This window comes from Phlebotomus argentipes, unplaced genomic scaffold (assembly GCF_947086385.1).
Source record: "Phlebotomus argentipes unplaced genomic scaffold, Phlebotomus argentipes genome assembly contig_2, whole genome shotgun sequence".
Classification (NCBI taxonomy): Eukaryota; Metazoa; Arthropoda; class Insecta; order Diptera; family Psychodidae; genus Phlebotomus; species Phlebotomus argentipes.
The window spans coordinates 10,435,603-10,463,484 of record NW_026776162.1 but is presented as its reverse complement, the minus strand read 5'-3'; the positions used below and the strand labels follow the sequence as shown (position 1 = coordinate 10,463,484).

General features: G+C 43.1%; 3 protein-coding genes across 3 annotated transcripts; all 3 read left to right on the top strand.

Moving 5' to 3' along the window:
• The first annotated feature begins 12 nt into the window (after window positions 1-12).
• LOC132264745 (methylenetetrahydrofolate reductase (NADPH)-like) lies at window positions 13-1,212 on the top strand. Its single transcript, XM_059765045.1, has 2 exons — window positions 13-519; window positions 579-1,212. The coding sequence occupies exons 1-2, from the start codon at window positions 150-152 to the stop codon at window positions 1,106-1,108; spliced, it is 900 nt and encodes a 299-aa protein (XP_059621028.1). The 5' UTR covers window positions 13-149; the 3' UTR covers window positions 1,109-1,212.
• LOC132265272 (uncharacterized) lies at window positions 1,195-27,882 on the top strand. Its single transcript, XM_059765851.1, has 13 exons — window positions 1,195-1,210; window positions 1,516-1,956; window positions 2,043-2,083; window positions 10,415-10,502; window positions 10,988-11,085; window positions 11,349-11,681; window positions 11,917-12,101; window positions 21,620-21,687; window positions 22,352-23,145; window positions 23,254-23,341; window positions 23,417-23,532; window positions 23,594-23,780; window positions 27,274-27,882. The coding sequence occupies exons 1-12, from the start codon at window positions 1,195-1,197 to the stop codon at window positions 23,693-23,695; spliced, it is 2,370 nt and encodes a 789-aa protein (XP_059621834.1). The 3' UTR covers window positions 23,696-23,780; window positions 27,274-27,882.
• Window positions 23,787-27,646, top strand: LOC132265098 (uncharacterized). The gene has a single exon (XM_059765583.1). It carries the CDS (start codon window positions 23,867-23,869, stop codon window positions 24,623-24,625), a length of 759 nt encoding a protein of 252 aa, XP_059621566.1. The 5' UTR covers window positions 23,787-23,866; the 3' UTR covers window positions 24,626-27,646.

The following is a 27,882-nucleotide window of genomic DNA, read 5'->3' as shown; positions in this document are numbered from 1 at the left end:
GTCAATTGTCAGCTTTTAATAACAAGATCTTCATAAGAAGAGTAATTGTTAAATTATCTCAACATCTTACATATTGGCAAAGTGATTCAACACAGCACACATTCCCTGCTGATATCCAGTAATTTGCGCTTCAGCAAGGACATCATAACATGAGCGAGGAATATGCAGGAAATTCTCCCACTTCTGGGACGCCGAGTGGGAAGCTTATTGAATTGATTAGTGAGAAGATCTCCCGGAAGGAGATGTTCTATTCCATCGAGGTCACACCTTCGGATCCGCCACTCGATTTAACATCCTTGAATCCTCCGCCGCTTTTCGCCAGCATCACGTGGATTTCAGACAAGAATCTCGTGGCCTTTCAACACAGTCCTAAAGCTTGTCCAGCGCTGGAAATGGCAAGAGAGCTTCGGAATAATTTCCCTGTTCTTTCTCATCTCACATGCTTCAAGATGACTTCGGGAGATTTAACGAACATATTGAGGATTGGGAATTTGGACAGCTTTTTCGCTCTTCAAGGCGGTAAGAATATTCTTTTGAATTCACAAACACTTTATTAATAATGATTGTTACAATTTCAGATGCTTCTGGGAATTGTCCGGAGTTTCGATACGCCGCTGAGTTGGTGAAATGGCTACGAAGCAATCGTCCAGACGCGACAATCGCCGTGGCCGGATATCCTGATGGGCATTTCCTCGCCACATCGCTTGAAGATGATTTGCAGCGATTGAAAGAGAAAGTCGACGCCGGAGCGGATTTAATCATCACTCAAGTGAATTTTTCCGCTTCAAAAGTCATTGAGTTTATGAGAAAATGCCGCTCAATCGGAATCAAAGCCACTTTTCTGCCAGGACTCTTCATTCCACCGTCCTTTGAATCACTCCAATTTGTTACAAAACTCGGCCGGATTGTTGTCGATGAGGATATTTGGCGGAAATTCAGGGAAACTAGAGAGAACAATGATGCCTTTCAGGAAGTGATTTTGAGCATCACGGAAAAGTGGGCAAGGCAAATTCTTGAAGAATGCCCAGAAGAAATCTCTGGCTTTCACATCTTCACGTGGAATAATCTCGAGATGACGCAGAAGTTTATTAATCGCTTTTCCTTCTAGTAGAAAAATCGCCATTGTCAGTTTTCCAACGCAAGGCATTTTATCGTGATGGGCGAATCTGGAAAATATTGAAATATATTCGCCAAATGTCGCGGAAAATTGGTGAGAAGAATGGTTGCAATAAAATTTGATAAAATTGATCATCAATCAGAGGGAATTTTTCAATAGCACTTCTTTCCAGCGCGGAATTCAATCCATTCAAGTTGCGAGTTGAGAGTCACGAAGGCGATTCTTCTATGCAAATCAACATTTTTATTTGGGATTAAAAGACAAAATGATCAACTCCGGTTTCTTCTGCTCAAGAAAAATGCGCTATTTTCAGTTAACCCACTCGGAGTTACTAAATTGTCTACGTAGGAGAAATTCAATACAACCGGGAAGCATAATTTGGCGCTGAGCAATAACAGAAGCAGCAGCGGAAGTGGTAAATAGTATTGGCGGCTTCCAAGATGTGCCGCCACCCGAATTTGTCATTCCGCTGACCTTCCGCGGAGCCCGCAGGTGGGATGCTGAGGCTTCTGAGGACCACGGCGAGGTGCATTCGCCTCTGCGAGTGGCCGAGTGCGCGCGCAACAGTGCCACTCGCGCGAATTTCGTCAGACTGTCGAGGGTTTCTCTCAGTTCTGTGCCTGCTGCCCAGATCGTCGCACATCGCGCTCAACGCTCCACCCTCGCCTCGAGACGTGAAGACAGGAGCCAAGGCCCACCGAGTTCTCAGGCCGCCTCGCCCGGGGAGGCGCCCCATCGACAGTCCGCGAGCGCCGCAGGGCGGCTCGGCTCGGTTGCGCGAGACACCAGGCGTTTGGCACACAGTGAAGGGACCTCCGTGGGGCTCCCAAATGGGGGCGGTGTGAGGAGGAGAGCCGCGAAAAGGGGCGCGCGCGAGTGATATGCAGAGCAACACAACATATCGACGCATTGTGATAAGAATCAGCATCTGAGTGCAATCAACAGTCTTATCGCCGCCGAGGACAGGTGAGCCCCCGCGAGACTGTTTTGACTCACGCGCGCGCCCCCACGAGTCCCATTGAGGTGGCGTTATTTTCAGATTCGGCGGCATTGTTCACGCAAATGCCTCCCAAAATCTATAAATATTTCACACACTTTCACAATTCTTTTCCTCCGTCCCTCCGCGCGCGTACTTCTTCCGCCTCTTCTGGGTGTCTCTGGCGGAAGAGAAAGAAAGCGATCAGGGAGAAATCCATCCTCTCTGTGTGCCATGCATAATGTGCGTGACGGTCAAATCTTAATGCGAAAACATGGGACTAAATGTGTCCACCGTCCTAGTGTATGTTTTGGCTTGTGATATATAAGAAGTGGAAATCCAACTCCATCTCTCCGGAGAGTCATTGCGAGAGAGACAGAGAGACTTTTCCCACGCGTTGGTGTGAATATTTTATGGAGTTTAAGCTAATCCTGGGCAAAAGGGCGCAAAACTCGATGGGAATTCACTGTCGCGCAGACAAATAATAATTTCCCGAGAGAAAGACAACAAATAACAAAAAAAAACGCAATGATTTAGTCCAGAGAAGATGTTTGTCAGGACAGGAAAAAAAATTGCGTTATGAGCAACAAAGACTGGATGTGAAACTATAGCAAAGTGTTTCGGTAATCTTCTGGTTTTTAGGCATATAATCCCATGTATGAAAAACTTTTCACAAGCTCACCAAGAAAGCTTCTCGGGGAAATTTAATCCGTTTGTCAAAGTTTTCCTCTCAATAGAAATAGTTTTGAAATTGATTCAATGGTTGTGTTCACTCTATGTATAAGAGAAGCCAGTAGAAAAGCAGTACTGAAGAAATAAATTAAGAAAAATTTTCTTCATTTCTCTGTAACTTGATAATATGTATGTATCATTCAATTACCAACTCCATTTCGCTGCATTGACAAGTTATTGAGTATGACTGGAGAAGGTTACACAAAGATTCATTGCACATTCACAAGATAATAAGATGATTGCCTTTACTTATTGCATAACTCTATGATTGAAGTGAGAGAATAGGGCATTTTCCACAATTGTATTGATTTATTTGCTGTTAGGAATACAAAAAAAAATCAGTGCAACAATTGACTTTCGACTTTGGGAAGTATTTAAACGAAATTCCCCAAATATTTATCTCTCAAACAACAATTAATAATTAAAAAGAAACATTTACGAGCAACACATTTGAGCACAAACATCACATGAGATAAAATAACAGACCCTTGCTTTTTTTCCCCACCCACAGCGAGCTTTTAACCTTTTCTGTGTGAGCTTTTTGGTCAAAAGCGGAATTTAATATTTGCTGCGCAAAAAAGTGGCACGAGTGTGCACTCTTTCGCATGCTTTAAAATATTAATCACGGTGAAGAAGTCCCGAGGATTATCTCAAAATCGTGATGAGAGGGAGAGAGAGAGAGAGAGTTGTAATAAGAGTGTATTCAACAAGCGCGCCTCTTGTTTGGCGTGAGTTGGGAAATATCTTGTAAAGTCCACCATCTGTCGGAGAGGTTATTTGTGTATTTTAAAGAGCAAATTCTTCACCCATTCTCAGTTAGAGTTTACAAACACTCCCTCTTTTATGAACCCACTCTTCGTCCACGGCTGCGTTCATTAGGAAATACAATTTTTGGGGCCAAATCAACAGCTTTTCTGTCTGCTTGGCACACATTCAAGACCATCGTGGAGACGTACAAAGAGGAAATTAGCATGTATTTTGCAGCACTATTTCCTCTCTGTCGTCGTTTTTATGCATTTTCGTGTCACTCTCTTCCTCCCTCTTTGCTTCCTGCTCGGCTTCTATCTCGATCCTCATGGTCGAATTGCAAGAGAGTTTATGGAGGCAATTGAATTTCAGCAATTTCAGCGTGTTGAAGGAAGTAAATCACGTTGAAAACCATGCAATAACATTGGAAATACACACAGATTTATTGAAGACAGCAGTAAAAGTGGGTGGATCTTTAGAAGGGGCGGAGAAAAACATGCAAATGAAAGTGCATTCTTATTATTCAGTCTGCCGCACAGAAAACGTAGAAAAAAAGGCACGTATTGTCATGAGAATCTCCCATTATTTTGCTTCCACGCAAAAAGGTGTGTGACGTGTTAGACAGGCGGAACTGTCTGTCGCGAAAGTTGGGTGAAATCGAAGAGAGTTGGAGGGCGAATCAATATGGAAACGTCAAGAAAAGTTTTCCTCGATTGCTAATGAGAGATGATTGGGTGTTTATGTGTGAAAATGATCCTTATTGAGGCGTCGCTTTTCACCCCGTCATCTTCGATACAATTATCATAAGCAATTCTGTTGCTCTTGGCATCCTTTCTGCTATTTATAATTCAGCCAAGTCGTGTGCTAATTTGCTACGAAGAGAGCTTTCACTATCTATGAAGTAGAGAACTTTATGCTCTCTATTTTCTATCTTGGGGGTGGAAGTGAAGAAAAAACCACCCCGAAAGACACAATTCTTCACCACGAGTTTGAGGGAAATTATATGCAAATTGATGTGTTAAACCTTCGTCATAAACATTGCCATTAATTATGGGTGTAATTCAATTAGGTGTCAGTTGGAGGCAAAACATCCACCGATAAATTGTCACTTTTGGCCCCTGTAAAGGACTCGCACACCCCCCAAAGCGTCACCCAATGAATGGAAATCAATGGAATTATGAATAAATTATTGGGCACTGAGGAGGAATTTCACATGAGGTGAATTTTACATATGTTTGCAAAACCAGTGCTCGTGGCGGAGTTTTCTCCACTCCTTGGCCTGAAGGGAAAATATCGACTGCCAACAGCCCTTTTTCCAACGCGGGGCATAAATTTGCAGTGAAAGCTTCACATGTGCGTGAAGATGGCACTGAAACTTTGCATATATCTGTGAGCTTTTTGAGGTGTTTTGCCGCGATATTTGCATTAAAATACACGTGAAAATCATGCAAAATATCTCACGCGTTGTTTGACGGTGCAAAAAGCAGCATTAGAAAGATTTATGTCATAAATATTTTATGGGGTATAGTTTATTCGTAAGAGCAGAAACTTCTGCTCAGTTTTGTACACCACTTTTGGCCACAATGTCTCCACCTTTAGCTTAAACTGTGTAGCATAAAAATTAGTCCTCTTTGTATTTGTGACTGCTCAACAACCCAGAATTTTACAAATTCCCCAACATGAGCATCCGCTCGGTAATAAACAGAGAATAATACTTAAGAGTGTCGGGTCGAAGTGAGGCGCTTTGTGGCTGGAAAACCCCTCTGGATGACACTCTGAGTCGAGTTGTCGCAAAACTCTTTCAATCTTGATACCAATTGTTGGGATGCCTCAGTGTCGGTCTCATCTCCGAGCGGCAAACTTTCGCCCGACTCAATCACAGAGAGTCGACAAGAGGCAGCAATTTTCGGCCACCCTCAGAAGCCCGCATCTCGCCGCCCGCGTGCCAAAGTTCAGGCAACCCCGCGTGCCCCTCATTGTGGCATGTCCGTTAAGGCAAATTGCTGTAATTCCGTGTGAAAATGCATGGGTGAGAATTATTGTTATGGACTGTGTGTGTCTGTGCGATTGTCCGTGGTGGAAATTTTCAGCCTCGGGACGAATTTTAATAATATCGGAAGCAATTACCATGAGGACCTCTTCAGCGAATGATGTGCCCAAGTGGCTGGGAAAATATTGATGCAAGATTACACTCAGAAGCCAGGCGGCATTACAAATTTTCGCCGCAGCTTCGCAATATTCTATTTATAGTGCATGGCTTGTATGGCCTGGGGACACATTTTAATTAAATCTATTTATTCCCTTAACTTGAGCAGCACAGCCATACTTGTCAGCATTTCGCCAGTGCAAGTGGAAAGTTTGTGAATAATTGAGGAAATATTGTGAGTGCGTGAGCATTCGGCGCTCTCGCTTAGATAAAGTGTCCATTAATATTTCAAACCCAAAAGCGCCGCCTGATAAATTGCCACAAACTTCCCTAGCGCGAGATTGATTTATCCAGCCTTCGTGGCTTTTCTATAGTCTCTCTTCGGCCTTCTTTTTTCCTCTCGACGGGAAATATTTCTGCTACACGTTGACTGAAAAATCCATCAATTGAACACATCTTTTCAGCCAATAGAATTCGCGTAAGTCAAGTGGAGGCGCCTGGTAAAAGCAAAGTTCAAGATATAATTGCTATATTTGAGTCTTCAAAGGATGCCTAAAGCAGCACTTGTCCAGGCCCTGAAAGTTTGATTGATTCAACAATTCGGTTAACTGGTGACCAATTAACCAGGGAAATGCTTCAGTTGAAATGACATGCGTTAGATTAATTATATTAAGCGTTCAATATTTTGACGAGTGAGCCATCCAACTCCGTTATGGACACAATGTGGTACTGCAAATGGCAGGTCATTTAATTTGATTACAATCTCAGTGGAGCGTATGAAAAAAAGAGCCCCCTAAATCAGCCATCTAACAATGGTAATGTGTAATTTCATCGAAATTTTCCAGAGTGAAAAAGCCAAAATGACAATTTAATTTCGTGAAGAAAAGTTTTTAACTTTACTTCGCATGTAGATTTTCTTTGAGATTTTCTCTAAATCTCAGGAGGAGAGTAAAAGTTTCTTCTGTGCTATGTATGTACATATAAATTTTAATCTTTTGCAATTATCATTTTCTCCATCTTCTGGGTTTGTGAAGAGACAAAGAGAGGCGCGCACAATTTTCAACGTAGAGCCACTCAATTGAAATGATATTCTGCGAACGCAATCTGCCAAAAACTTTTTCTTCGCCACACACGCTTCTCTTTGCGGCGTTTTTCGCGCTACTTTGAATTGCCAACTTTGCGCCAGAAAAGGCCTGAAGAAAACTTTTCTCATTGTAATTACTACTGTTGAGGATTTGAAATTGCCGGGCCAATAATGAGTGGACATTAGGGCTTCGTCGGCTTTTGCATTGCACGAGAATGAATCTTGTGGTTGTGGAGAATTGGTTGCGATGATGTAAATATTTAGCGCGTCACTCGACGTCCTCTCATTCATCATCATTGGCAAAGTGCGATTGCCAATACGTTGAGCGACGCGTCATGAGGTGGAAAATCCACTCGGGAATGCAAGGTGATCTTTATGAGGTGCATCAATTGGTACAATTTGCTGATATGACACAGTAATGAAAAATGATGAGCGGAGCTCTTGAAACCGTGCCAAATTGGAGGGGCAATCATTGTGGCGAAGAGTGGCAAAGCTGAATTTTATTAAATTACCAGCGCTCATAACCAAAACTGCAATTTTCATTTACCAGCACATTATGAGTGTCACACAATTTATTAGCCTCAAAAATATAGAGGGAAGAGAGGCAATTTAGAGATAGTTTTATGAGGCATAAAAAGCAGCAGAATATGCAAAAACTACTTAACCCCCAAATGTTAAAGAGTGGCTCATTCATTGAGGTGAAAGAACCTGGGGATAATAGTAGAGCAGAAACAAATGGAGAAGACAACATTGCAATTAATTAGTAATGTGGCCAAAGTGCAAATGAATCAACGCGTGGTTTTGTGCCAGAAAACAGTTTTGGTGGAAAAGATTACAATTTAAGCCCCAAAACCACAGCAATTTCCAATATTTAAACAACCTTCTGTCACTGAGGAAATTGTTTTCCATCCAGACGGTTCGAGATAGGGAAAGTGGGTGGCATCAGGTGCGCTCATTTATTCTTCGCGGTGGTATGAAATAGTATACACAGAGCAAATTAATTTTTGCAGCACCACGAAAACTGCAACATCTGCAGTGATTGTGCAATTAATTGGTGGTTGAGGGACTTTTTGGCGGTGCTGAAGACTCAAATTCGACACTGATTCTCTAGACTGGGTTATTGAATAGTTTGCGTGGCCAAATTGGCAATTTTCCACGGTAGAAAATTGTCCAGGGCGAGAACTTGTGGAAAGGCAAAAAAAGGGGTGATTTTCACTAAATTGCCCTATGAACTCATGCACCACCGTCTGCACCATGTGGAAATACTATTCACACAAATTGATTTTTAATCTCGTGTTTAATCCACTTTTTACACCATTTCTACGGCGTGTTTTCCACACACACAGACACACACACACACACACACACACACAGTGTTTGAGGCCATGGGAATAAGGGAAGAGAGCAAACACTTCCCTTTCCCATCATGTGAAATTCAGCGTTTCTAAGCATGGAATGGCATCAACTGAATCGATTGAATGTGTCTCAATCGCTGAAATGGAGCTTTTGGCGTTGGCAAAAAAGCTCCCTAGCAAATGCATGAGAAAGAGATTCACCAGATTGCCGTATAAAGTGGATTCTGTGGCAATTTGAATTATTAATTGAAAAAAATCTTCCCATTGAGTTTCCCATGAAAACCCATGGAATTCCTGATAATATCCGTGATAAATGGCGTGAGATTCAGGCCGGGTGAGTGATATTTATATGGTTGACAATTTTATCTCTCCCTTCCGCATCACTTGTGTCACTTCCACTCGATTGGGAGGCGCGAAACGGATATCATATCGCGCCTCCCATCCAACAATGCTCCATAGCGGCATGCTCACAAACCATTTGGCACGTTTGCGAGCTGTCCGACGCACACCTCGCGGCAAATTCACTGTCTTTGGCCCGAATTGAGTAACTTTAACAATTTAACTTGCTTGTGCTGGCATTGAAGGTCTTTTTTCTCATTACTAGAACACCCCGAAGCTTGTCCAAAATCCACCTTAGCACATTTCCTTCAAGATTTACTGGGGATATTGATTATTAATTAATTCTTCATCCCGTGAAAGGCAATCAGGAAGCTTCGGAAATTGCCTCGGAATCATTGAGAAAGTGTACTATACTATAGATAGAAATTGGATACAAAAGGCATATCAATTTTCATGGAATAAATGCCTTATCAATGAACATTGTTGCTTGAGCAATTTACCTATTTTTGAGAGATAACTTAAATGAGCTCAACTTTTAGCCATCTAAAGCCATATTACCATGAATATATTATACACATTTGCCGCTCTTTCATCCACTGATGAAGCTTTCGCAGAGCTTTTACGGTTGGCTCTCATTGGAGCGCTTTAATAAAGGGAGATAATAAGAGATTGTCGGTATCGTTAACTTGGGGATGGCTGATGAATTTTGCATTTCCCAGAAATGTTAACCCGAAGATGTGCATGTTTTATAATTCATTAAATTTATGAATTGTAAATCTCCATATCAAGTTACGTGTCTTAAGCCTTAGCAAAGTCATCACAACGCAAATGCACTGTGATGCCTTTTCTGGGGGTGAAATATATTATGTACATAACAATTCAGAGTGGTGAATTGTTCGCTCTGTGCAGTAATTTTTCCTTTCTCACTGTTTCACAGCTATTAAGCTCAATTAATAGGTCTCTTGAGGTATGTTTTACGTGTTTTTCTGCACCACTGGAAGTCTTCACCTTCTCGCTAATATCAATGCACAAAAGTAAGCGTGCTGAAGCACTTCTCTTATAATATTATAATCACGCAAATGCAGTTGAATTTTGCATTCTTTTCACTGCAAGAAAATTGAATAAAACTTGTTGGAAGTTTCGAAAACTCTGGGGTTGAAGAGGAAAAGCCTGCCAAGGCACAGCTTTTTGGCATGGGTTTTCAAGCTTGACGATGCGCCTAATTGAAAATTAATGGAAAAAACTGACAGTGATACACATAGAAGTGTAAGTTTTGCAATTCCAAACCCAAGCAGAAAAGTGTCCAGAAGCGGTCCAAAAAATTTACTCACTCGCCTCAATGTTGGGTAATATTTATAAAATACACGACATAAAAACTTTTTGTTTGCAATTTATCGCTATACACATGCTCATAATGGATACGAGGGTAAACTCTGTTATTACTGCCGAGACATTTATCGTGATTCATAAATCTCCACCCCCTTTCGGTGCTCCCCTTGCCACGTTAACTGTCAGAGGAGCGTCACACATATATGAAAAAATATCTCCGGATTGTCACACATTTATATTCATAAATTATGGATCGAATATGATGAGGCTTCATCAAAATTTCCGCGCGATATACGCGAAGGGAGCTCAGTGGATGTCGTGCCAAAAAAATACACACACAACCACCACCACCCACTGCCATAAGCCATCCAGTGTGATACTTATGGGGAGAGGATTAAATCCTGGCTTTTTACTGCGACACAATACTCTGTTTTTATGTGACAATTGCGCCCCTTTGCTCCGTATCGTAATTGGAATAATGAATTTTTAAGTGGACTCCCAGTCAAAACTTTTAATGGTGTCTCACTCTATTTTTTAAATTAGCGTTTCGCTATTTGTGCACAAATTGATCCGCCCGTGTTTTCCGCAGGACGCCCGCGGGGCCCCATCCAAGCTGGCACACCAATTCTGGTTCTCGTCCTCCGGCTACATTCCACCCGGGGCTGGTGGATCATCAAGTAAGTGCTGGGCGCTGTTCAGACTGTGTTTTTTGCCGTGGCAGAGCATTGTATGTAATGAATATTTCACGATGGCCGGAAAAGTGCAGATTTTAGATTCTCCCTATCTATAAAGCACTCCAGAATTGGCCCATAAACTTTGCGGGGTAATTAATTGTGGAAGCGAATGACTCTTAAGGGCCAGTAAATGACTCCTTAATAACTCCGCTGAGCGACAATGTTGCTGTGCAGTGTATAATTTTTCCCCGGGAAATCTCCATTGGTGAAATTGCTGGGGAGGAAAATCTCCGTGATCAGCGGAGGGGAGAAAAGATGGGAGATTAAGAGATGAAGAAGCGATAAGTGCTGATGGAAGTGAAGTAAATTGTTATGGAAAGCCTTTTGCCAAAGATATTGAGGACATACAAGTGTGCTTTTGGGCCAAAAGTTCTCCTCACAGAGTGCAAATGCTTTTTCACGCAGAGCTTTTCAATCGCCTCTTGCAGATAGCAAATCGGCACAGACTGACGAGGAGAAGCAGAGAGAGCGCCAGAGAAATGAGAGAGAGCAGCAGAATGCTCAGTTGGAGGCGCAAAATCTAAAAGTAAGTCACTACCAGGCGGCTCCACTGGCGAAAGCTCGCTCACATGTCACATTACTATGTATGCGGGAGAGAGAGAGAGAGAGTGGGCTTCGCGAAGTGAGAGTGAGAGAGCAAAGCTCATGTGAGGCGCTCTCTGAGCGTACCAGAGAGAGTGAGAGAGAGTGAGAGGGGCTATTAAAGCGGTGTGACACGTTTTTTGGGCATATTCTCATGGTCTCTCATTGGGCACTTTTTCTGCATGTCCCTCTTCCTGGTCGTTCCAGAGAGAGCGCGATGCTCGCGAGGCGAGACAATTGGACCTAGAGATACGACGTCAGCAGGAGAGAGAGGCTCGCCAAGCACACTTGGAATCCGCCCGCAAGAAGGAACACGATAATCAAAAGCTGCACAATCAAAATCCATCCTCGCAGGTCCACACGCAGCTGCCACAGGCCAAGGGTGTGGAGCGTGGCACGGCTCCAAGAGCTTCCTGTGAGAGAACACTGCCAGCGGACCTGAAGCCGAGCAAGGTCCACGAGAGGAAGTCGCAGACTCCGCCAGATCGGACTGCATCCTCATCGGCGACGGACAAGGACTGTCTCACGAGTGGCAGCAAGGTAGGGCCGCACTCCTGGCAGTGATTGATGTCGTGACGGTGTGACAAAGTGGCTTAGGCGAGTGTGTGCATATTCCCCCCAAATCCCTCCTCCTCTTCCTCCAATTAATCCCACGGTATTTCAGTGTCAGACATAATCTGAGTGCTTCCTGGTGAATGTAATCCTCAACGTACACATGCCGAAGCCCGATAATCGTGACAGAGATGGTTGGGCTAAGGTGTTGTCTTGCTTGCAGGAGCGCACAAGCACGACCCCATCACCGCAGACCGTGACAGCAGCAGCGCCCACCCATGTGGCGGCTGCGACCATCCCAGCCGCCGCAGCATCCATCGGAATCATTGCCCTGCGTGATGACTCCACCGAGAGCGACCAGTCAATAACGTACTCCCAGTCTCAGTCCGAGACTATCCATCGGTTGATGTAAGTACCCAAGGGCGCCCCCGAGCCCCCGCTGGAGCCCCCCTGCGCAACAATCGCGGCATCTGGTCAATTGCAGAGACACACGGCGCCCAGTCACGCTATACCTGTCGTCCCCTGGGGAGTGTGGGGCGAAATGTGAATGGAGAGTGCGACAGCGGAGATACCCCATTTTCCCACGCTTCTCCGGTGTCACCCTGTGGCGAGAGCTCTCGCCGTCCCTCTCCGGCCAACGCATTACATAACACAGCGATGTGTTGATTGTAACATGACTTCTACCGCAGTGCAGATGTGGGGCAGGGTGATCCCGTGACGTGCACGCTTTCGGGAGCATCCCCGAAAGTCTCCCCAGCAATTGCATAGACTCAGCTCTCCTCCCCGAAAGCTGGCTTCCGCTTCTTTCACCCCGCGACCAAGGACGCACAGACAAAGACATTGCCTCTCTCCCCACCCAGAAATGCACTTCGTGCGCAGCTCTCTTCTCCTCAATATCGCAATGCAGTTTTCTTCTCACTTTTCATCAACTACTTGACCACTTTTGCAAAACTGATGCCACACCACATATCTCTCGCATTGCCGAGGAAATGGGAAGACTTTTTATGGCGCACATCTCACACTCGTGAGCGCCCAATTTCCCGCACCCGGAAGCTCCGCACCCCCTTGCGTATTTCTTACATTTCTTTCTCCATTTGCCACGCGATGGGGACGCCTGGTGGTTCGCTTTCAATTCCATCAACCGTCACAAATAAACTCCGAAGCAATTTCAAAGTGTGATGAATGTCTATTTACATACATTGCCAGAGCGCTTGCCTTCCGCCCTCGGAGCATCTTGTCTTGGGGAGGGTGTGAAGAGTGCCAAACACATAAAATCCTTATAGTTTGGGTGAATCCATAAAGATGAAAACTATCTTCTGCAAAAATTCACGTCCTTCTCAGCAGTTTTCTACGCTATGCCTTCAAACCACCCCATCGAAGGACTTCTTTTGACGAAATTGAAAGACAGGAAGCTGTGTTGGAGGGCCTCATTGAAATGTGGGTGGAATATTCGCTCTCTAGATTAAGCCACACACACAATCTTCTATCCATCTTCGAGAATCCCACTCTGTTGCGAATAAAGTGGAGCAGCATCACACGTTATAGTTGGGGGGTCAATAGCTCAACTGTGGACCACATGAGGCTGCTGGTGATGCTCCGAAAGTAGTTCAGTGGAGCGCAGCAAGAGCAGAAATTATTATATTAAAGTTGTGTGAAGAGGGAAAATCACTGACATTTTCGACTATGCGAAATGAAATTTCTAAGTATTTCACAGCTGCAAAATGCTGGCTTTTGAGTAACTTTCATTTTATGGTTAGGTATGTTATGTGGTTTTCTTCAATTTAATACAATATAGAGAAGAAGTTTAATATATCTCCGAAAAATTAATAGATTATTTGAGGCAATTCTTGAGCAGAAAATACTGTGTACGAAGGAAAATTTTCCTTGATTAAAATAAATTATGTGGGGATTCTTTCAGTACTTTTCCGGGACATTTTGAGCGATGAAGGAATAAAATCATTAGGAAGTAATTCAAATTATTGCTTCCATGACATGAAATTTAGTGTTTACACCATTGGGAAAAGTAATTAGTTCTCGTCAAAATTATCCCTTTGTTGGTGGGCGTCTGAAATTAGAAAGTTGCTTCCCAGCCGAACTTGTCAATTTGTGCCCATCCAAATATTGACTCAAGCCCCTGTGCATTAATCCAATCAATACTGCCGACTCGTGGGTAATTAGCGCCTCTTGCCTGTGGTGTGGGCACAGTTGCTGGCCCCTCGTTGCCACAGACAGAACAAAGAGCGCCGCGACAGAGACGACGAGTGCGGAAAAGCTCACGTGCGCAGAGCTTTCCCCTCGAAGCCGCCAAGCTTTTTGGCGCGTGCGACTCGGCTTTCCATCTCGAACCGACACACCGCAAGTCTCAGTCGAAACTCCGTTGTCGTTGTTATTGGTTCTGTAGGTCTGTTTTTGTGTCGCGTTCGCGCAATCTTCTGCCCCGGTCTTGGGGCGAGAGGAGCAGTGATATATACACGAAAAGGGCTGCTTTTCCCGTTTTCACACACTTCCGTTTCAATTGTCGTGTCCTTCGTGTGTTTATTTGTCCGCGTGTCCGTGAAACACATTTTTGCCTCTGTGCGTTCCGGCGTGAATTGTGAGTGCGTCTCCACCCCCAAAAAGAACCCTCTTTTGGGGGGGAGTGTGAATGGAGTGACACAGAAAAAACGAGAGTAATTTGGGGTTGAGGAAATTACGAGTCTTCCTGTGAGAGATCCCTCGCAGGAAGCACAGTCCTTTGTGCAACACTGCGGTCTCTGTCCATCCTTCCTTTCCCTTGCGGCACAGGAGCTGCGAAAATCGCGCGATCGGGCGGCAATGCAGTGGGCGGGGGGACGAAAGTTTGCCGCAGAAGTAAATACTGATTAAATTGGCGTGCAGAATTCAGGAGTTTCGCATGGAGACGCCTGGTAAAGTAGTTGTGTGTGTGTGTGTGTGTGTGTGCTCTGTTTAAATTGCAACCACTTCAGAGGCGGATTTCCGCCCAAAAACAAACACACTCTCCGCCCCTGAGGCCAGAGATTGTTCTCCACATCGGCTTATCTTTACCGCTCCTGTGGGACTCGGCGAGAGGACAAGGTGTCGTGCTTGGCCTGCACTCGAGTGTCTCCTGGGAAGAGAGCAATCCGACCCCATTTGCTACTGTGGCAATAGTGCGAAAAACTCGAGCTTCTCAAGTCGAAAAATGTGCCAAGTTAGATCGATAGCAAAGTTCTATGTCGTGCGGTTACGTAATCTCTCCTCTTTGCTGGTCGTTTGTTGATTTTTTTCTACCACCCTTCGCTGCATGTTTCAACCCCATGGTCGTCATTTTAATTCCACTCTTTCTCTGAAGGTCTGCAATACGCGGAAATTTCGGACGTTTTTTCCGCCAATTCTTTCCCTAACCAGGCAACAGCTCGCAAAAGTGTCATGTTGATCTGAAAGTGAGACGCCAGAGTGCTTACACAATTCCACAGCATGAGCTGTGAGAGTGAGAGAGAGTCGTGCTAAAATATGGAAAGCCTTCTCCAGGAGGTGAAATATGCCTTAAGCTACCATAAGCATATTTCACCTTGAAAGCTCACGGGATGGCTTCTTCAGCGATTTATGCAGGGATTTATTAAAGTCCTCAGCAAAATAAATCCCCACCATCTGACTTTCCGTGTACCATTCACAGAAATGTGCAATTGAAGTGATTAAGTTTATTGGTTTTGCTGGATGTTCTGAATATTCCTGGGGGGTTAACTAATTATGAGTGTGTGTTTCTGTTTCCAATCACCCCTCATTTTCACACAATTATTCCGCCAGCCCACTTCAATTGCCACCCCCTGTTCTCATCCTCATTCCTCCCCTTTTTGTCTCTGCACAAATGGCCTTAATAGGCTCTGAGAAAAATAACACAGACAACACTGCAACCGGTCAATTTATCAATTTCCATACACTTAGAAATTATGGTAATGCTCCTCGGGAACGCCATGAAATATTCATTGGGGGAAATTCCGCCCGACTACTTTTGGGGCGGAGGGCAAATTTGTTAAGTGATTTTTCGACAAATATGTAAACTAATTCCTAAATGTGAACCCATTAAAAATTCATGCAAATGTTGAGCCTTTCCGGGCGTCTTCTTTGTGGCGAAACAATATGCGTCCTCCTCGTGCTGCCGAAATGCTGGGCCATATATAGTGGGCGTGATGGGGTTGGGGAGGTGTGAGAAATAGTGGGCATTCCATTGAAGTGTTTTATTGGCTGTGCAGCTCTTCCTGGCCTCACATGAACAATTACTATCGATTTATCAATCAAGCCACGCCAGGGCGCGCGGAGATTAATCTGCAGCGCACTTCCTGACAAATATAGACACCCTAATGATTTCTCTATTATTCCCCATAATATTTTATTCATCAGTGGCACATCATAATTCCAAACTTTTAATGACGATTTCCCGCTCAGTCGCCACAAAACTGCCTCCTATTTTATCCCTATTTTTATGGTCTCTCGTCCGGCCATCAAATCTCATCGCGTTTTCACTGTGTCATCGAGCTTCTTGGAGATGTAGGGCGCTCGCGTGTGTGTGTGTGTGTGTGTGGCCATGAAGGAAAACCCATAAGGTTTCGCTTCACTTGCCCCATTCATCGCGGCTCTCAACTTTTAGTGGGTGATTAAAAATAGTTGTCGCAGCAGATATTATATCCCGAAATTATAAATACACCATGTGACACGGAGATGTGTCTCCTAATTCAACATCTGCACAACGAACAGCCGTGAGAAATAGCCTCAATAAATTCCTCGGGTGTTCTCCCGCTGTCCCTGACTTTCCTGACGTCGCTACTGATGATTTTCCCATGCAAAAAAAACCACCCCGGGGGTGAACAACTGGGGGAAATGTTGCGGAGTTCATTAGTTTCATGCTGAGCCACCGGAAGGGATGATGAAATTAAGGTTGTGCTTTTACTGAATTGGATTGAATTTATGTAATCTTATATTAAATTTCCTCCAAATCATTTGGTGAAATCAAACCTTTAATCTTATTGAAGTATCAATAAAGTATGGATGCTTTGAATCTTTTAAGAGATTCGTTCATTTTTCTAAAATATTCCAGCTTCAGTCTGTAACGTTTTGTGTATATGTTTTTTTGGGTGGTTTTATTGAATTTTCTGAATTTGAATATGAAATTGTATAATTTCTTTGAAAATTGATTTAAAATATTGCACTATTCATATTTACATGCTAAAAATATCAAAAAAACCCATGTTTTCCACTTGATTTTTTATTGAAAGAAAACATTCATGCGCCCCTGCGAAATATATTCAGGATGTGTTTTCGTGGTAAAAAATATCCTCATCAACACCTTGAATTTCAATACACGTTTCTGCCGATGAATGCAAATTTATTCCCATAAAATGCAAATACGAAGTGGCCAAAGGCAATTATGTTGGCCGTTTTACAGCCCCTCAAATGGCTGTTCTCTTGGTGTGCGTTAAATCAACTAAATGACTCTTTCAGTATTTTTAATATCCGCCCCACAAAAGCCGCACTATCGTGTGAATTTATCACACTTCTGGGGCTTTCAATGGGGAAGTTTCCACTGCGATATCCGGCATGTCCAATTGGCGGAAGAGGTGGGCGAATGTCTCTTGTACTATTAGCTAATTCGCTTGTGGCCCACGAGGAATCACAGCCAGATTTCGAGCTGACGATTGTGGACGAGACAATAGTGTGAGAGTGGTGTCGATAAAACCTCAACTACAAGATAAACGACTGAGATAGCACAAAATACGGAAAATATTGTTCATATTTGCTCGGTGGGAAACTCCTGAAAGAGAGAAAGAGGGAAAAAAACGAACGTGGAAAAAGCGTATTACAGAAAAGTGGGGCAATCAAAGTGCTAATATTTCAGCGCGTTATGCAGAGTAGAAGAGAGAAGTTGCGAAAGTGGGTGGGAAAAAACAACGAAATATCCCGTGAACGATGAAAAATGATACACTGCCACTGACGTCATATCAATCGTGTTGAAAATTTAATCAACTCTGAGGTAATTTTTCACTCTTTCGCCAATTGTGTGAATCCTTATGTAATGCCACGGAGATTAGGAATTTCCATTGAATTCTCAATTGATAAAATCCGGGGGATTTTTAGTTTTGCATGGAAACTTCTCATCGGAATTGGTTTTATTGCGAATGTGATTTAATTCTTTTGCTGGGAAAGAGAGCTTTTCGCTCGATAGTGCGCTGCAAAATTGTTGAAAATCTCATTTATTTTATCGCATTGGAATTCTCCTGAAAGTTGAGCGTTTGCAGGAAATTCTCACGCTTGGCCAGCGTTATAAATAGGAGGGTTATTTTGTCAATTCCTAAATCACCTCTTGGCGGCATTAAACTCTCAAAATACTTTGGCATCAGCTATAAATAAACACTTCATGGCGCACAAAGTTGAGGAAGAAAAAAAATCATATTGGACTTTTAAATCAAACTCAAAATGACTTTTCACCACACAGTCATAAATCCCATTAATTTAGTTACTGAAAGATTCCTTGAGACGCTCACGATTTGTTTGCTATTTGTTTTGAGGGCTTTTGGGCGGGAAACCGAGCAAGACATTTTCACCTATAAATCAATTACTTCTACACCAACATCTTCGCGTGACTCCTAGGCTGGGTAATTAAGACGGACACCTGAGGAAGTTGTGACGTCATTGTCGCAAAAGTAACGGAGAAGAATCTCAGCGATGCTCTATTGATTGTGTGATTACGATGAATATCCAGAAATTGAGGATGTTTGTCAATTTGGCGAGGCAAAACCGCCCAAACCTCGAATTCTCTCTGATTCATTTTCGATTGGCAGGAAAATTGATTTCACTCATCCCCACCCTAGAAAATCAGGAAGATCCTGGGAAGAATGGCGGCTTTTGGGGCTGAAGAAGTGAAAAATTCCCAGTAACTTGTTTTGCATTCTAATTAGCGCTTCAACGGGTTGTAATTCCACTAAATGCTTTGTTGACGCCTCGAAAGTTTCTGCTCGACAAAGTATCGATTTCCGCAGCTTGCAGTCATCATTGCGGACCAATGCATTTATTCATGGACTCTGGCGCTGCTGGTGTTCCGTGTCCCGAGTGGTGGGAGGGCGGTTTTTCGGGTGTTGCAGTGCCATTCCTCTGGGATGCGACACAGAGCAGGTCATTCAAGTGTTGCTCGGCTGGAAAATGTCACTGCAATTCCATCAAATTTTCAACTTAGTGCCTCACATGTCGAACTGCTGAAGTTTTATTTGCCACAATTGCCAGAAATAACCCTGAAAAAGAGGGAAGATCTTGTCAAATTAGTGAGAGAAAAAGAACAGTATACCTATGTATGCTATATAGCAGAGCTTCGATGATGTCTCTAAGTAATTTTAATAATAAATAGCTACTGAAAGCTTCTTTCTAACTTTTTAACGAACTGCGCTGGGTGTCTTGACAAAAGTTAAACAGGAATCATTAAAAATTCTATCTTCAAACTGAGTCTTCAACTCGTGTGGATTATACAGTTTAAGCCATAAATAAGGAATGTGAGCTTTAAATAAAGTCCATTTATTTGTCAAATGAACACAACATATAAAATAAATACAAACGTTCAAATATTACGTGATCAATATTTAGTCAATACACAATCTCTATGACTCACCCGCTGATGAAGTCAATTCCAACAGAGTTGAATTAACATTCTGCGTGTTATTATCAACATACTGGGAAGTTGCATATGGTGTAAAATGCCACGCTAAAACACACAACTTTCCATACATGAAATATTGATTAGCAATTGAAAAACCCAGTCCAGTGAGAATTTCCCCACCTCATTCCTCATCCAGGAATATCAATTGTGGATCCGCACGTAGAAAATGCGACTCTCTGGCTTTGAATATTTCACGTGATTTCCCGAAGCACGCGGAGAAGCTCTTGCAGGTGCGGAGCTTTTGCCGCCCTCATCAGCGCGGTGAAAAATAAAACATTGGCACGCAACTCTGTGTCGATTTCACCCCTCGTCGAAAGCTTTTTTGCGCCTCTGGATGTGTATATTTAATTGTATGTGAAGCCTGACGGGCTCTAAAAAGGAGTATTTCAGGGCAAATATTTGGCTTTTATTGAGCTTGTATCTCTGGAATAACTCCGGTGAGCCTTGCGAGTGGAATATATTTGCTCAAGGTAAACTTTCTTGTATCGATTCAACCATGCAATGTTCATGGATGCATCGCAAATCAACCGTCAGAAGTGGTTGTAAATCACACCTGGACAATGGCCATTTCCTGTGCAGGTTTCTTCGCCTGAGATTGTTCTGTGTGTGTGTGTGTGTGTGTGTGTGTGTGTGTGTGTTGGTCGAAAAAGGTCACGAACACCGTGTCTAACAATTAATAAAAGCCGCCCCGAAAAAGAGGGAATCATGGAAATGGAAAACCGCTGGGTTGCCGCCACAGTTTTCCGGATAGTTGGCTTTTGCAAAAGCCAAACTGTGGCGGTTTGATTGCTTTCAGAAGTATGATGATGATGATGGAAATCGATTTCCAAGCCCGAGTGAACGTGGTGAGAATTCTGCAATAAGAGTGCGCGCACGGTGTTGAGCGTCAGAAAAGGGACTGAGAAAGGCTAATCAAAACGGTTCAGAAGAAAGGTCACAGCCTCTTGGCGGGCGCTTCGAGTCTGGCCCGTAAAATGTCCATTGTGCTGTGTAATGTGGCCTCATCGACCGGGGGAAGCAATGATAACAACAACAATGCCGATAACACAAGCGACGACTCAAATCCTGTCACAATTTACAGGTGATAACACTCAACGGCCCATCACCACGTGGCGAATTGCTAATTGATTCAGACGCGCGCGCCTCCCCTGCGTGCACCCCCAAGCGCAACCCACCCTCGCATGCCGCAAATTCCCAACAGAGTTGCAGCACAAGATGCAGGATGTGTGATTGGGAAGTTTGGGGTGGGGATTAAGTGGATTAAAGCAGAGGAATTGGGGTTGTTTAGACTCTGTGTTTCAGTCTGCAATGCAAGTTGTAATTGAAAATCAACAATATGTGCATAGTGAGGTAGATTGATGGGCAAGTTGTGCCATAACAAATTTACGATTAAACTCAATTTATTGGTCTTCAGAGTTATGCCAATCCCGATAGGAAAATCATCCTGTTGGGATTGTGAGAGAAGCTCATAAAATCTTCAAGATAATCTTATCAGAGAGACAATTTAAAGCTTCCTTGTTATTCTCAATTAGTTCACGGAATAGATGCATTTGTGAAAATGCAGAGACTTTTTCAATATGCAATAAAAACCACAATTCTTGATTAATTCGATTATTCTAAACATTCTATTATAAATTGACAAGACGAAAGTCACTCACGGTTTGAGATCATTAATTTTGTAATTATACAATCATTTCTTGATTTTTATTTTAATATTGCTTATTCTACAAAAATTTCAATAATATTTTTATTATCTTTTGATTATTTATTCAAGATTTAAATATAATTAAATTTTGATTATTTTCCCCGCTTACTTCCGTCAGAAGGCAGCAGCTTAAACTCTTGCTCTTAATTTTAGGTGTTCAAAACAAGCTTTTGAGGAATTTATGATTTTTAAAGCCCCCAAAATTATATATTAAAATAAATATTTCAGTGAGTGTTAGAAAAAGTATAGCTTTTACTGACAACTAATCGAAGTGGGGAATTCAGAAACGTGACAGTTTAATTGAATTCTAATTATGGTATCTCATATCTAAGTTATTGGCAACTCAACGGCGCTCAATGGTGGCAAATTGAGGCATAAAAGTCGGCAATATTCATCAATTTTACAGGTCCCCGCAGTTAAATCCCAGCCAATTGACCACGCTCCCAGTCTCCAGCTGGGCGGCTCTGCGGGGGTGGCGCAAATTTATGAATGCCCATGATTACATCTACCTTTTTTACTGCTCCCATCTCTCTGTTGCAGGTGCCGAGCGCCAATAGCGTCCCTCGATTGCATGGAAGAGTTCAGTGGTACGGGCCACCTTGATTTCGGTATTTAATTACTCTTGCTTCTTTAGCTTCCTCCTGTGAGAGTGACTCTGTGAGCGCGTGAGAAAGAGGTCCTCGATTTCTGCCCACCACATCATCTCTCTTTTCGTTCCACACACTTTCATATGTAGTTCTTCTCCTTGGTTATATCCTCATATTGTTTCATTTGACACCATTTTCGTTCCACTCCCCCTTTAGCTCTCCCACACCCAGCAAAACCTCAACTCGACGGAGGCGGTTTTCCCTTCACCGAATTATTAATCTCATTTCAATTGCATTTCCGTTTTCTCTGCACCTGCAAATTTTACAATTATTCAACAACAAATGACATTTTCTCTGTAATGAACTTTGCGCCTCTTTTCCAAAACACGGAGAACCAACTTCCGGAACGGGAAATGTTCTCCTCATTCTTCTCATTTTGAATGCTTGCTCGACATTACAGTTTCTCGATACATATTTGATATAATTGGTGAAGAGGGAAGTTTGTGATGATAAATTAGAGAAGAGCGCGTGGGTAATTGGATCTGAAACTGTGGCAAACTTCTGCAAATTCATCATCACACACATCTTCTCTGTATGTTCAGTGAATGCTCATACTCTGGAATTTTGTTTCACACCTTGTCACCCATTGAGATCGCTGTGAGCTAATGCCCTCTTTCCGTGCCAGGGCGCTCCATCAGCCTCGGCTCGAATCCGGCTCTGCCGCTGCGCCACAGCTCAAACACCACGCCCGGGCTGCGGTACAAGAACCTGGGCAAGAGCGGACTGCGGGTGTCCAATGTGGGCCTGGGTACGTGGCCGGTGTTCTCCTCGGGCGTGCCCGAGGACCAGGCGGAGGCCATCATCCGGCTGGCGGTGGAGAGCGGCATAAATCTGTTCGACATCAGCGAGGCGCACTCGGAGACGGAACTGGGCAAGATTCTGCAGAAGTGCGCGTGGAAGAGGACCAGCTTCGTGGTGTCGACCAAGATCTACTGGAGTACAAAGTCGGAGGAGCGCGGACTGTCGCGGAAGCACATCATCGAGAGCGTGAAGGCGAGCCTGCAGCGCCTTCAGCTGCAGTACATCGACATTGTGATAATCCACAAGGCTGACTCCATGTGCCCCATGGAGGAGATCGTCCGAGCCATGAACTACGTCATCTCCCAGGGATGGGCCATGTACTGGGGCACCGCGCGCTGGTCGCCCGTCGAGATCATGGAGGCCTACACCAACTGCCGCCAGTTCAACTGCATCACGCCCATCGTGGAGCAGGCGGAGTACCACATGTTCAACCGCGAGAAGGCTGAGCTCTACCTGCCCGAGATGTACAACAAGATCGGCGTAGGCCTCATGGCCTGGGGCCCGCTCTCCATGGCGTTGGGCGACACGCAGAATGGCGAGCGCATCCTCTTCTCCAAGGGCTCCTTTAAGACTAAGAGCCACAGCTACTCGTGGACAGAAGATGAGGCCAACAAGGATGTGAGTTGAACTGATTAACGTACTTAATGCTAGTTAGAGTATTCTAACAATTGTCTAGCCTAGAATCCTTAGAAAGCTGCTAGAACTGTGATATCCTTGATTTTTCAGAGTTTCGGTTGGAGCAAGGAACGGCTCGAGGAAGGACGTCGACAGGTGGACAAGATTAGAGATGTTGCTACACTGGCTGAAAAGTTAGGTAAGGACCTTGCAAAGCTCCTAGCATTTCCATCCATTTCTAACACTTTGGATCCTTTTTCGTATCTGGCTTCAGGTTGTAGTCCGACACAGTTGTCCATAGCGTGGTCTTTGAAGCACGAACCTGTGCAATGTCTGCTCTTGAGCGCAATAACGCCTGAGCAACTGCACCAGAGTCTGCAGGCCTTGCAGGTACAGAGCTAGATTCCATAGAGTCCTTTGGGTTTTGGTGATTTCGTATTCGTTTTTGCAGCTGTTGCCGCGCCTGTCGACGGCCGTGATGCTGGAATTGGAGAGACTATTGGACAATAAACCCGTTCGGCCGCCGCCAATCTCCACACTGGCACTTCGGTGACAATCAGCCTGCCCCCCGGGGCCACCCAGTTCAACTGGGCAACCCTGCGGGGCAGAGTCACCCAAGGAGGAGGACCTGAGCATAGGTGAGGAACCGAAAGAAGCGTCGAAAATCAGTTTCTGTGAAATTCAGTGACGAAAGGAGACCTTAGACAGTAGTAACAAATTGCAAATGCCACCGTCAGAGGCCACACAATCCGTTATCCAGTCCAATTCAAATATCAATTTAACACGTTCAACGCTAGGTAACACACGCGTAGTTAGTTCATCGAATATAGGTAGCAACGATAATGATAACGATACCGCACGCCAATTAGTTGATAACATTAAGTCAATTGATCTGGGCCACGACGACGCGGCCAGTCGCAAGGCTATCAAGCGCAACTCCTCGAGCCTCATCAGCTTCAAGTCGCTGGACATTAACCTGAAGAGCCTGTACGCGGGCCTGCGCGCCAGGCAGTCCTCGGGCGAGGGCTCCAGGGGTGGCGGCGGCAGCGGTAGCAGCACGGCGCCCTCGAGTGGCGGCAGCATCCGTCGCACGCCGTACTTGAAAATCGAGGCCGTGGACAAGGACGAGGCGGAGTCGCTGCTCACGTACTGCCAGAGCCCGGGCCGCACGCTGGGCCACCGCGGCAGCGTGGACAAATCACCGGGCTTCCTCAACACACACGCGGACCAATCGCAGTCTCAGTCCAGTTCGCCCTACCTCTCCATTAGCCCCCCGCACATCCGCCGCTCCTCCACATCGGACATCATCGACAAGAAGCCCGCCGGCACGGAGAGCCGCCGCCCCAGCACCAGCAGCCTGCTGCGCAAGGCCAGGGAGCGCAAGGGCAGTGAGTGTGGCGCCCGGATGGGGCGGAGTATCTCGCAGGGCGGTCTCACGCGCGGCGGCAAGCGTGGTGGACGCCGCACGAGCATAGCCTTCTAAGCGCCGGCCCCTTGGCTGTCACCTAGCCGCGCCTAGGCCACCTAGGTGACAGCTGTCAATCGAGATATCGTTTTGACTGATGTTTGCACGGCTTTCCGCTGCTGATCTCACAAAAGAAACGCAGAGCAGTGGAAAATTGTGCAACGCGCCAGATTATTGTAGGATTTGTAATTTTGCCATGCGTAGTTTAGGTGCTGTTGACTTCTTTCCTTGACTATAATCTGAAGATGAAGAAATGAAAATTGCTCTAACCCAAGGATCCAAATCCTTGACGAATCTCTCTCAAAACTCCACACCATTTGGTGGGATTTATAGACGACCCACTGACGCAGGCGGTATATTTGCAATAAATACGCGAATTTAGGAGTGGGTGGACTTTAGATGACGCAGACGCGCCCTTCGCGCACTTTATCATTCGTTGTAAACTTGTATAATGCCACATATCGCAGATTCTTGCCATCCTCTTGCATCTTGTAGGCCATATTCGCCATACTCCGTGGACATTTTCCAATTTTCCCGCTCCAGACTTTCAATTACATTTCACATCCCAATTGGGAAGATGTGAAGAGCCATTCAGTGAATCCCTCGGTGGAGAGAAAGCTCGTAGTTTGTGCACAAAAACAGCTCTTTTTTTACAAGCGCGCAAATAAAAGAACGAGTTGGGGATGGGAAATTTGCAATATTAACATTGCTTTTGCTCTCTCAATTGAACACTGAATCAATTTTTCTCTCCTTCTCCACCCCTTTTTCCGCTCCCATACCCCCGGCACATTTGTGTCCTTTTTCTTGCTTTGGTGGAATGTGAACCCAATTCCGATATGGCGAAAGAAGGAAGAAGGAAAATCCCTATTTTTTAGCATGATCATGAGCATTTCAAACCAACAAACATATGAATTTTAAATAAAGATGAATAAAAAAAAATTGTAGAAGCAACAAAAGGCACGTTTTCGCTATTTTTATACGGACTGTGATTTCATGAATTATGATGAAGAATATTTATTAAAAGAAACAAACAAATATCTTATAAAAGGACATTTAAATAAAAGATCCAAAAAAATCCCTAGAGATATTAATTTACAGCCTGAAGCAAAGAAAAAAGAGAGCGCGAATTGAATAGTTGAAATGATGCTTTTTTAATTAAAATACATCTCTTATCATATTAAAAATGCTCTTCTCGCGAGGATGTTTGCCGGAGACGCAGTTTTTTCAGTATTCTCTTTGACATCCACTTCCTGCCCATGCAAAAAAGGGAGGAAATTTACTCAATCGCCACTATTTATAGTAAAAAAGATGAAACTAACATATAATTACATTTTAAATGAATTTTTGCAAGGAAATCCACACAAGGAATAATTATTAAAAAGTATATAAAATCAACTTTAGAGCCAAGAAGGATATTAAAGTGAAGAGAAAAAGGAAACTGTGTATTATTAGCAATGCCGGAAGTGCATCTTTTAGTCCATAAATAAAGAAAAAAAAACAGAATTAATAAGAGGACAATTTGAAAATATATTTCTTTCAGAGATGAAAAAATATTTATTGCAAATAATATTTATCTACTCAAGTAATATATCATTAAACAAAATAATTTCATACTACAAAAGAAAAAGAAGAAAGTCCAAGGGAAAGTCTTTGATTGCGGAATAAACATAGATAGACTGTCACTTGGAAATTTTCATGATTATCCTTGTAAAGGAAATGGCTAAGCGATAGATGGAAAAAGGAGCGGGAGAAAGTGCAGAGGAAGAATTCTCAAGAGTAAATCTTCTATATATACATTATATATATTTACTAACTTTAGATAATAACTGATCGGTTTTGACTTTGACCTTAAAGGATATTACAAAATGCTTAGTCGACTTTACATGATGAGTGAGACGCGTTTGAGGTTCAGCTGCAATAAAGGCGACACGATGCTAAATCGTGTGTTCTGAGCAAAGAGCATATATTAAATATATATATTACTGTACATTTATATATACTACTGATGAACAACTTGTATATTCTGACAAATTTGTTGAATAGTTCTTATGTATTTGACGACAAAATTCTATATTTACACATCTTGTATAATCTTTAGAATGACTATTTTTCATCGTTGATAGTGTGTGAAAGTTTATCTTATATAGTTTTGTCTCCGTTGTTGATTCTCCCTTCTTCGATAGCAGAAAATTGTTTATTGTTACACGTTTTTTTAGATAGAAGTTTGTCAAAGCTGAGCGAAGTAGTTAAAATTTTTTTTTCAAATTCAATTGAATTCACCAGGAAATTTCTGTTGTCCTGAACTTTTATTTATATGCTATATTTTTCTATTCTTGCTGTAAATATTTCTTTCAACTAAACTTTTTAGAGCGAGAGTGACATTTTCCCAAAGTAAAAGTGAGAGAAACTTTCTTCCTGCCAAAAGCACGAAAGAGCCTTTCATACAGAAAGTATTAATAATATGAAATTGAGTGACTTTTTGGGTAGTTTTTACAGTTGATTTTCACACTTTTTCACTGTTAAACAATCTTGACATAGTTTAATCTCCTTTTATTATTAGAAGAGTGATGAAGAAATCCGTCTTGAATTTTATCAGAAATTGCATTGGTGGACAGAGAAAAGACACAATCAATTAAACGAAGACATTTTTCTCCAATTATTTTCAGACATAGCTCTGTAATCGTCAACTTTCAAGTCACATCCATCTTCATTGGAGAAAGTCTTGATGAGCGCGTTTGTCCCTTTTTCTCACTTATTCTCTCATCAGCGACAAACTCACGCAATTGCGAAACAATACGAGAGAAGCAAAAGAAGAGAATTATATGTAAAATTAAGTCGAATCATTGATAAAATTTTTGCTAAAATAAAATTGAGACATTAAATTCACACCATGCTCTTATTAATAAAAGAAAAAAAATTGCTACATCAATGCGAGGGACAGCAAGGGAAATCTAGAAACAATAATTAAAGAAAAAAATTTGAATATTTAAAGAGAATTAAATTATAAAGTAATAAGAAGCCAAGCTTCGCGAGAATTTTTATGACAAGAAGAAGAAGAAAAAAATGAACAATGATTAAACTTAAGAAAATTGTGAGGAGAGTTGAATTAAATATACATTTACATCTTTGATCATGAATCGATTTCAAATCTTGTACATTAGAAATATAAACGAGAATTATATAATTAACAAAAAGAAGGAAAAAAATGAACAATGAGAATTCTTACTACTCAAAGTGAAAATTGTACTGCGAAATATATTGATATATAAAATGAA

Excerpts from the sequence above, each read along its gene's own strand:
- LOC132264745 (XM_059765045.1), top strand. The coding sequence starts at position 150 with ATGAGCGAGGAATATGCAGGAAATTCTCCCACTTCTGGGACGCCGAGT. Across the intron at positions 520-578 it reads CTTTTTCGCTCTTCAAGGCG|ATGCTTCTGGGAATTGTCCG; the intron begins GTAAGAATATTC and ends TTACAATTTCAG.
- LOC132265272 (XM_059765851.1), top strand. Across the intron at positions 10,503-10,987 it reads CGGGGCTGGTGGATCATCAA|ATAGCAAATCGGCACAGACT; the intron begins GTAAGTGCTGGG and ends CGCCTCTTGCAG. Across the intron at positions 11,682-11,916 it reads GTCTCACGAGTGGCAGCAAG|GAGCGCACAAGCACGACCCC; the intron begins GTAGGGCCGCAC and ends TCTTGCTTGCAG.
- LOC132265098 (XM_059765583.1), top strand. The coding sequence starts at position 23,867 with ATGCCACCGTCAGAGGCCACACAATCCGTTATCCAGTCCAATTCAAAT.